A 10,936-nucleotide genomic window follows, 5' to 3' on the forward strand; every position below is an offset into this window, starting at 1 on the left:
GGCACACAACTGAAATTTCAAAAGTTTAAGTTCTCAGGCTTCTTAAAGCAAGAATAGAATTGTTCCCTTATACCCCAGCCTACAAGACTTTAATAATTTAGCAGCGTTACCATAATGACTCCATTTTATCTTTTCATTCTTTTCCTCAGATTATATAAATATATATGATCAAAATTTACATAAATGACTCATTTTCAACTAAGAAACTGCTTAGTATACTAGGAAGAGAATCAGAATAGAGGGCAACCATACAACTTTTCACCCTGCCTGGGTCAATTGTGAGAATAAACAGTTGATGCCATTAACAACAACAATGGAACTGTATCAGAAAAAAAGAAGGTAGAGTAACTCTCAGATATGACAACAAATGAGAGAAAATGAGAGAAATGAGGAAAAGTTAACATTGACAATGAGAAAACTTAACATTTAAAATACTAAAGTTCTGAAGCAAAGAATAAAACCGGCTGTGAAAACACTCCAATAACCTGCACAGGTCCCAATAAGCCTGGCATACATTTGCTCCAAAGGCATTAGCTACTTCCCCTCTGCCCATGGCTCATAACCTCTATTCTAACAAACATATTAATATAAAACCAATATTTTATCCCTATGTCTAAAGCATGGTATTTCACATAAGTTACAGGGACATCTATGTTCATCTTAAATTTTAAGTCTTGGAGAGTCTTCTAACTTTTTTTCTTCCCTTATTTTTAAAGGGAGACCCACTATTTTCATTACAAGCTCTTATACCCTGAGGACAAATAAGAACCATAAATATAGAGCCAGTTTTATCCTACAAACCCTGGGTAAATGCTCCTCTGGAACTGAATCTGAAGCTGACATCTGACATGAACACTGAGGAGGAACTGAGACCTACAGAGGCACTGGCTCTACAGCTGCAAGCCCAGACCTGCCCAGTGTCTCAATGATTTGCATATTTTCCCCGGCGTCTATTTCTGGTCTTCAAACTCCTCATGAAAAAGGCTTCTCAGTGATTCTGGGTAAAAAAAGAGCCTCAGGGAGAGCCTGGATTGAACATGGGTGTCCTGATTCAACTCTTCTGCCTTCTGCTCTTCTGGCTCCAAGGTGAAGAGAGGAACACAGGGAACATCCCTGATATGATGGAAATTCTCCCTTCCTAACTCTGAGGTCTTTCCAGGTTCTCTGTGAGTCTCTGATCGTGTTCCCTTCAGACACCCAAGATCTCTCAGGCTAGGGAACCAGGGCAGTTAGAATCACCTGGAAGGAAAATAAAGGAGGATCCAGTTAATCATGGTGACTTTGTATTTTGCTTCCTTTTCAGCTGCCAGCGGGAACACTATGTTGACTCAGTCTCCCAGTCCTCCCCTCTGTGTCCCTAAGAGAGAGCGCATCCATCATTTGCAGGGCCAGTCAGAGCATTAGTGATTACCTAAGCTGGTATCAGCAGAAACCAGGCCAAGCTCCTAAGCCTCTCATCTATGATGCTCATGACCGATTTTCTGGTGTCTCATATAGGTTCACTGGAATTCAGTCAGGGACAGAATTTATTCTCACAATCAGCAAAGTAGAGGCTGATGATGCCACCACTTATTACAGCAAGATTATATGTTCTTCCCACAGTGATAAGCCGTGAACATAAACCATCCTCCCAGGCTGGTTATGTGGTGAGGATAGATGGTTCCAGCAGCTGCAGTCTCCCTGTGGTTTGTTCATCTGTGCAGGGTCTATTAGGGGGAAAGGTCTGCAAGATTCCTGGGTAAAGGACTGCAAGAGACTTTAGTACTTTAAAAGCTTCCTTTCTTGATGACACAAAACCCCAAACCTCATATGGGGAAATAATCAATAGTGCATATATTATGTAGGGTGCCAGATGGTACTGGACTTTTCAAGGTGAGCTCTTCATAAATTGTGTAAATTCCCTGATGACTGCACTGTACACTTGAAGCTGAGGTAGAATAATATTTAATATTGAATGTCAACTATAATTAAATATGTATGTATATATATATATATATATATATATATATATATATATATATGGTCACAGGATGTAATGTAGAGCATAGGAAATATAGTCAATGATATAGTAACAACTATATATGATGTCAGAGGGGTAGCAGCCTGGGAGGGGTTATCAATTTGTGAATGGTATAAATGTCTAATAATTACATTGTCTTGTACACTTGAAACTAATTTTTAAACAACTTTAAAAAACCAAAACATCAATTAATTCTAAAAATGGGATTTCTAGTCCAGCATTGCAAAGGAATGTTCACTGCATGGTCTTTGATTCCCTTCTCTGAGAAACACTCTGAAAAGTGTTTTTAAAAATAGAGAACTGGAGGGAAAAGAAGTTCACATTCAAGAAAATACTACTACTACTACTACGACTACTATTACTACTACCAATAGTAGTAATACAAATAATAGTAAACAAAACAATAATTCCTCTGCAAATTGACATTTACTTAAGTCTTAAACACTTACCATTTATTGAATACTGTACTAAGGGCTTATTCATTTATTGTAATTAATCTCATAGTAACCCTTTTTGGATGATAAGTTAGAGGTAATCAGATCTTACATTACTCAGGGTACCAGTGGTCGTAAGGAAAAAAGATGGAAAAAGAATTTTAAGAAAATCCAAGATGGTGGAATAGATAAATGCTATGCATTCCTCCTACAGTAATGACATTAACGTTACAACTCAATTATCAACCAACCTACCTGGAGTACCACCTGAAGCCAGCTGATCAGAAGTTTTATAACTAAGGATAAAAAGAAGACACATTGAGATTGGAAGGAAGGGCAGATACGCAGATCCAGCTGGGCCAAAACCTGCGTTTGGCTGTTGACAACAGGGAGGTGTATCTCGGTCACAGAGGTCCTCCTGGAGGAGTATTATCCTCAGTCCACACCAGGGTTCCTCACCCACAGCACTGGTGCCAGGAAAAGAAGCTCCCATCAAACCCGGTTGTGAAAAAATGGGACGATTCTGACCCTGCAGGTGAGACAGAAGGATGTGGGAAACACACACATTCTCTTCAAGTGCCTGTGCACAGACACAACAGCTCATAGGCCCTCACCCTGGGCTCCTTTAGAGGTACGGTGACTTGGGATTAGTCAGACACAGATTGGGACAAATTGAGTTGTGTTGCTTCAGGGCGAGAACCAGCAAGACAGTGGCCATTTTTCTTGTGTAGAATCCTCCTCTCCTGCAGGTGGCAGGCGGGAGTCATCGTTTCTGTGTTGAGCCCTTGCCCACACAGCCAAATCTCATCTTTATTGGCCTGGTGAGCTCCACTCGCTAAACCCTGGTGACTCCCTGGAACAGTGCTCCCCAAATTGTGCAAGGCAGGAGGCTCTTTTTTGGTCAGAAAGAAGCCCTGCCTGTGTTATACTCGTTCATGGACAACTCTCTGGGGTTTCCAGATAACAGGCAGGCAGTGGCTGGCAGTGTGCTGTGAGACTTTTGCTGAGTAGTTTGGGGCTTATCCCTGGCACAAAACCAGAATTTACATTAACCTGGCAAGCACCACTCATCCCACCTTGGCAACTCCATGAGACCTCACCTCACTCATTTTGCATATGCACAAGGCTCCATTAGTGGTTGAGACTTACAGGAGCTGGTAGGCAGTAGCAGGCCTCAGGGTTTCCATGTTTTTTGCAGAGCTCCTCAGGCCTGGTACTAATAACGAATATCCTCATTTCACAGCGTGGCCGCTCCCATGTGCCTCCAGGTCTAGTAAAAAGAGCAACCAAGGAGGAATTGCTTTGTAGTTCCTAAGTAGTCCCCAGCTGGTCACAGGCAGTGGCTAAACAGGGTCTGCACTGGATCTACTCCCAAGAGGTCCCAGAACCAAAATTCATGGAGGTTGCTTTGAACTTCAGCAGAGCACACCCAATTAGCCTACAAATGGCACAACAAAAGTGTACTATCCATAGGCAACAGAGCCCGCTGAACAAACCCTGCTTTGTGGGTAAGCTTACCCCCCAGTACAGCAGACAGTAACTATAGACATGGCCAAACCCCACAGCCAGTCACCTGAGAGTCAATTGTACCCACAGAAGTGCCAATAGCTATCAAGTTTCAACTATAACAGACAGGCACATAAAGCCCACAAGGGACACTCCTGGAGCATGCAGTACAGATGACCAAGGAGATAGCGCCACTGAGACCCACAGGGCACCTAGTAAATTAGGCCACCCAGAAAAGATTTGGCAATATAGTGTATCTACCTAAGATTTTTAAAAAACACAGAGAGGGAGTTAAAATGAGGAAGTAAAGAAATATGTTTCCAATGAAGAACAGAAGAAAAGTCCAGTTAATGACCTCAACAAAATGGAAGCAAGCATCCTGCCAGATATAGAGTTAAAAACACTGGTTATAACCATGCTCAATGAGGATAGGAGAAGAATGGATGAACTCAGTGAGAACTTCAACAAGAAGATAGTGAGCATTAAAAAACAACATAGACTCGCTCAAGAGTTTGAGATCTGAGCAGCAGCGGTTCAAGTCCGGCCGGAGCTGAGCTGCCACTGAGCCGCCAACAGGTGGCAGGATGGCTCAGCAAAAAAAACAAACAAACAAACCTATAAGAACCATAAAAAAGGGACTAGTCAGAAATCAAGAATACAATAACTGAAATGAACAATGCAGTAGAAGAAATCATCAGCAGAATAGATGAAGCAGACAACTGAAGCAATGATTTGGAAAACAACTTAGCAAAAAAATCCCAATCCAAACAGAGAAAAGAAAAATGATTTTTAAAAACAAAAACAGTTTAAGAGGCCCTGGGACAATATCACACTGAACAACATTCACATACAGCATTAGGGTACCAGAAGGAGAAAACGGAAAACATTGTTGAGAACCTATTTGAAGAAATAATGACTGAAAACTTCCATAACCTAGTGAAGGAAATAGACATACAGACCCAGGAAGTGCACAGTCCCTAACAAGAGGAACACAAACAGGCTCATACCAAGACACAGTATAATAAAAATGCCAACTATTAAAGACAAAAAGAGAATCCTAAAAGCAGCAAGAGAAAGGCAACAAGTTATTACAAGGGAGCTCCCATAACATAGCCAGCTGATTTCTCAACAGAAATTTTGCAATCAAGAAGGGATTGGCATGAAACATTCAAAATAATTAAAAGCAAGGACTTACAACCAAGATTACCCAGCAAGTCTATAATTTAAAATTGAAGGAGAGATAAAGAGCTTTCTAGACAAGAAAAAGCTAAAGGACTTCATCGCAAGGAAACCAGTATTACAAGACATGTTAAAATAAGTTCTTGAAGAATAATAATCAGAAGAAAAATATGAATAATGCAATGACAATAACTACATGTTTATCAACAATTACTTTAAATGTAAATGGTTTAAATGCTCCAATCAAAACATATAGGGTATATGAGTTGACAAGGAGACAAGTCCAATGCATATGTTGTCTACAAGAGACCCAATTCACTGAAAGTAAGATTGAAAGACACTCAGACTGAAAGTAAAGGGATGGCAAAAGATACTTCATGGGAATGAAAATGAAATAAAAAACGAAAGCTGGAATAGGAATACTTGTATCAGACAAAATATACTTTAAAAGAAAATCTATAATAAGAGACAAGACACATTACATAATAATAAGGGGATCCATCCAATAAAAGCATATAACCCTTGTAAACATTTATGTACTCAACACAAGAGTACCTAAGTGTATAAAGCAAATATTCACTGATGTAAAGGGAGAGAGTGACTATAATACAATCATAGTAGGGGACTTTAACACCTAATTAACATCAACGGACAGATCTTCCAGACAGAAAATCACAAGGAAAGAGCAGCCTTAAAAGACACACCAGACCTAAAGGATTTAATTGATGTTTTTAGAGCATTTTGACCAAAAGCAGAAGAATACACATTCTTTTCAAATGCACACCAAACAATTTCTAAAATAGACAACATGTTAGGCCACCAAACAAGTCTCAGTGAATTTAATAAGATTCAAGTCATTTCAAGTGTCTTCTTTGATTATAATGGTATGAAACTAGAAATCAATTACAAGAAAAAAACAGGAAAATATATAAACACATGGAGGCTACATGACATGTTACTAAATAATGAATGATCTACAAGAAAATCAGAAAAGAAATCAGAAGCTACCTGAGACAAATGAAAATGAAAACAAAATAACCCAAAATCAGTGGGACACAGTGAAAGCAGTCCTAAAGGGACAATTCATACCTAAAGGGACAATAAAAGCCTACCTAAAAAAAAAAAAAATCTCAACTCAACAATCCAATTTTACACCTAAAGAAACAATTAAAGAAACAACTAACAAAGCCCAAAGTGATTAGAAGTAAGGAGATAATAAAGATCAACATACAAATAAATTAAATAGAGTATAAAAATACAGAAGATTGATGAAATAAGAGCTGGTTCTTTGTTAAGGTAAACAAAATTGTTAAAATTTTAACCAAACTAATAAAAAAAAGAGAGAGAGAGGACCAAATTGAGTAAATTAAGGATGCAAGATGGCAGCCACCACGGGCTCCCGAGTAAAAGTCCCACGCGATTTCCAACTGTTGGAAGAACTCAAAGAAGGCCAGAAAGGAGTAGGAGATTGCACAGTTAGCTGGGGTCTAGAAGATGATGAAGACATGACACTTACAAGATGAACAGGGATGATTATTGGGCCTCCAAGAACAATTTATGAAAACCGAATATACAGCCTTAAAATAGAATATAGACCTAAATACCCAAAAGCACCCCCCTTTGTAAGATTTGTAACACAAATTAATATGAATGGAGTTAATAGTTCTAATGGAGTGGTGGACCCAAGAATCAATATCAGTGCTAGCAAAAGGGCAGAATTCATAAAGCATCAACGTTGTCCTGCAAGAGCTTCGGCATCAACTTACATCTCATTCAGGTTGTCTTGTTTCCTCCTTCATTAACAGACCTAAGATATCACAGCTCCTCCTGGGGGTAATAAGTAAAATAGCTTCAGCCCCCAAGCTTGGCTAGAGCACATCTTCGTTGTTCCCACTCAAAAGGAAAACATATATTTTTTCATATATATACCAAAATCATAGTATCATGAACTCTGCTAGGCATAGAGCATTTTAAACAAGTCCAAAAGACACTCGGACCTCATAGAGTTTTAATTTTAATAGGCGGGACAGAAGATAAGCAAACAACATGTTTGCTGCCACTGCCACCCTGCTCCATCTGAGATGCTTCCCCTGGAGCAATGCCATTCCTGAGGGCCCATGGGGCAACAGGTGTCCAGATCCATTTAGTGTATCCTCAACCCTCAGCATGAACAGTCAGATGAACAAGTTGTTGCAGTTTAACACTTGTGTTTGTTGGAAAATTAATTGCCATTATTGTAGTATCATTAATTGTCATGTATCCAAAAAATCTTTTGATCATAAACACTGGTCTTTCAATTCATCATGTTTCTGCAGCATGAAACCACCCAACACATAGGTCAGAAACAAGAATCAAAGCTCTGACACTATGTATACAAATGAACTGGACCTAGTTTTAATACAGCATCTTGTACTACTCCACTCTTATGTTTATTTTTACTGAAGATAACTTGTTCTGCTTGCCCTTCTTTGATTTTTTTAAAATAATAGCCTTTCTGGGCCAAAAACTGAGATTGCCTTTATATTTTGTATCTCTCATATTTAGAGTGACTTCTCCTTGCAGCTCTCACTTATCTTTTCTTTCGCTAATGCTTAACTCAGGACTTTGGTTATGCTTGGAAAAGTAGACATTTATGTTCTCTCTTCCAACACAACTGTTTTGCCATTTCAGATGGCAAAATTACTATTTGATAGACGATTTGGTTTTGAAAATGCTAAATCCAACCCAAATCCAGGGATAAAAGGCAAAATAGCAGGTTAGCCTTCAGTGAGGCCATCTCCTTGACTGCAATGATCTGCAGTGACCTGTCAAAGGAGAGTCATTACCTAAGCTTGACCACATGCAGAGAATTTCAAATGAGTTATGAAATAGACTCCTATTTGACAAGATGTATTAGCATCTAAAGAAGTTTCGCTTAATATGGAGCTAGCACATGACAGGCAGAGTCCAGAGGAAGAAAGAAACTGGATTTTAGTTATAAAAATGAGAGACGACATCAAGCATTCCACTCTGGAAATTTTTTTTAAACAAAGGTAATCAATCTTTATTCAAGAGAGACAGGGGCATCAAGAGCAGTAGGGACCACTGCAATGGGGTCTTGCAGTGGAGGGCAGATTAGACTGAAGGACAAGTGGTGATTAATATGCAAATTGCAGGTGGGCTCAGTAGATTAAAAAAATCACTAAGGGAAAACATCAAAGCTAAAGAGAATTTTTGTTAGACCAACTTACAGAATTCTTGCTGAAGCCAGGACAGGGTGATAGGATATCTTGAGTGGTCAGATACTAAGAATAGGGGATTTCACTATATTGACTTGGCAGGAGTCTTGTTCAAACTGGGGTTTCCATGGACAAAGAGGCAAGCCCAAGTTCAGGCCTGGTCTAGCAGTGTCTTTGTCAGTTACCCTTGTTCAATGAAAGAAGAGATATTATTTTTTCCTTTGAATAATATAGATGACCACTTCTTATCTAGTTTTTTTTTTTTCATTAAGGACCAGCTGAACTGGTTGTTGGGACTTGGTTTGAGAGGATATTCCCTGATGCCTCAACTAGTTAGTCATTTAACTGGGGGAATTCCTGTGAAAATTAAAGGAAAAACAAAGATTAATGGTTAGAGCAAAAACCTATTCTTAGTCTGGAAACCAGCCCATCAAGGTTTCTTGGTGTTGGGCTCCAAGCATCTTTTGCATTTTAAATGTTTGCTGATGGCATTGATTGTTCTGATAAACTTGCTTTGTGGAACACACAACACTAGCTATGAAAGTTGCCTGTATAACATCTGCTGGCACAAGTAGTAACCCAAGGAGTTCAGGGAAAATGTAGCATGGGTGTGAGAAAGACCTGAAGAGAAAAACGGTGTCTGACACATTTCATATGTGAGGGAGAAATATCTGACCGTGGCTGGCCTAGATATAAGCCATCTTGGAAATGGAAAAGACAGATCACTCAGCTAGAGATGACAGGTTAGCAATGACAGACACTCAGTCACTGGACACTTCCTTACAAATCATGAGACTCACTTTTTTTTGTTGTTGTTGTTTTTTAATCTAACACTTCATTGCATCTCTGGCTGCCAGTAGTGTTAATTTTCCATACCAAAGGTTTAAGAATTCCATCCAAAAGGAAGTCTTCTGTCCTCAACACAGTGCACAGGTACGAATGCCAATAGTTGGCAAAATTTCTTGCAAGTACTAGGGTTGTGCCATATATGAAAGACCAAGTTTTAGATGGAGATGTAGCAAAAGAAGCATGTCCTGATATTTGAACAGAGAACACCATATTCATAGGATGGTAGAATGATTCTTGTGACTGCCGAGGAGAAACACATTTCTTGCAGGCAAATTTGTGTGCCCTGTTTGGCCTTGGGCACCTGGTAGACACTGACTGTGCTGTGTTATTTAGACAGACAGCCCTGCAGCTGTGCCCAACCAGCCTCAGCCCCTGCTTATTTGCATGTGAATGGGGTGCAACCCACAGTCCTGGACACATTAATAGTGTGGTCACACTCTGTACAGGGATCAGTCCCAGGCAGGACGGAGCATGGACATGAGGGTCCCGACTCAGCTCCTCAGCCTCCTGCTGCTGTGGCTCCCAGGTAAGGAAGGAGCACTTGGGGGATTTACTCTGCTAGTGTGGTCAGTACCACTTAGACTGCAGGGTAGTTATAAGGCCTGGTAAGATCATTAAGAGTATGGATGTTTGTTTTCATGTTTCCACTCTCAGGAGCCAGATGTGACATCCAGATGACCCACTCTCAAACCTCCCTGTCTGCATCAGTGGGAGACACAGTCACCATCACTTGCCGGGCCAGTCAGAGCATTAGCACTAACTTAGCCTGGTATCAGCAGAAACCAGGGACAGCTCCTAAGCGCCTGATCTATTATGCATCCAGTTTGCAAACCGGTGTCCCTTCGAGGTTCAGTGGCAAAGCATCTGGGACAGAGTTCACTCTCACCATCAGCAGCCTGCAGCCTGAAGATGTGGCAACTTATTACTGTCAACAGCATTACAGTACCCCTCTCACAGTGTTACAAGGCTGAACATAAACCATGAAGCAGACAGCTGACAGTCAGCCACTCCAGCTGCTCTTGTTGGGCCTCCATTGGCTGAGAACATTTCTCAGGTGCACTCACTTTTTGATGATGACAGGAGGTTTGGGTAGAAGTGACCAGGGAGCCTCTTCTGCACCCTAACTTATCTTGTCTCTCCTCAGCCTCAGAGGCACATACAACACATCTCCTGATTTCATAAAGAACAGAGATCATCACACATGAGTGTCTGGGCTGTGGTATTAGAGTTCAGTAAGTGAAAGAGATGCCACTTTATGTATTGCAAGCAGAAAATGCTTAATATAGGGAATTAACTTCTAAGGTCATTGTTGTAAAGGCCTTTGGAATTAATAACAGAGGAAGCAGATAATGGAAATGTGGGATTCCCTGGTGCTCCCCCAAAACAAGAGAAAATACACCATGGATACAGAGGCTGTCTAACCATGTGTCCCCAGACCTGTGGGGGAAGCCCAGGAGTGGGGGTGCTGATGCTCTCAGCTCACCAGTGATCCTCCAGTCCTCCACTCTGCCTGCAGGAACTGGTGGATAGTATTAAATCCTCCTCTTCTGACTCCAAACATCAGGGAGGGCCCCTCACTGAGCAACTCTATAAGAAACCATAGAGAGCAAAGTGGTTCTGAAATGTGTTTCCTCAATTGAGAGTGATGATGTGGAACTGACAGCAGACAGCCTGGATGGTCATTCTTTTCATATCTCTCAGAATTTTGCCAGTTACAATACATTTGGCTG

General features: G+C 40.5%; 1 gene segment (V, D, J or C); it reads left to right on the plus strand.

Moving 5' to 3' along the window:
- Positions 1–9,645: 9,645 nt before the first annotated feature.
- On the plus strand, positions 9,646–10,185 carry LOC109378571 (immunoglobulin kappa variable 1-39-like). The segment is given in 2 exon segments: positions 9,646–9,732; positions 9,861–10,185. Coding segments are annotated over 2 exon segments (372 nt in total).
- Positions 10,186–10,936: the final 751 nt, after the last annotated feature.

Source organism: Hipposideros armiger, unplaced genomic scaffold (genome assembly GCF_001890085.2).
Source record: "Hipposideros armiger isolate ML-2016 unplaced genomic scaffold, ASM189008v1 scaffold_2169, whole genome shotgun sequence".
In the NCBI taxonomy this organism is placed as follows: Eukaryota; Metazoa; Chordata; class Mammalia; order Chiroptera; family Hipposideridae; genus Hipposideros; species Hipposideros armiger.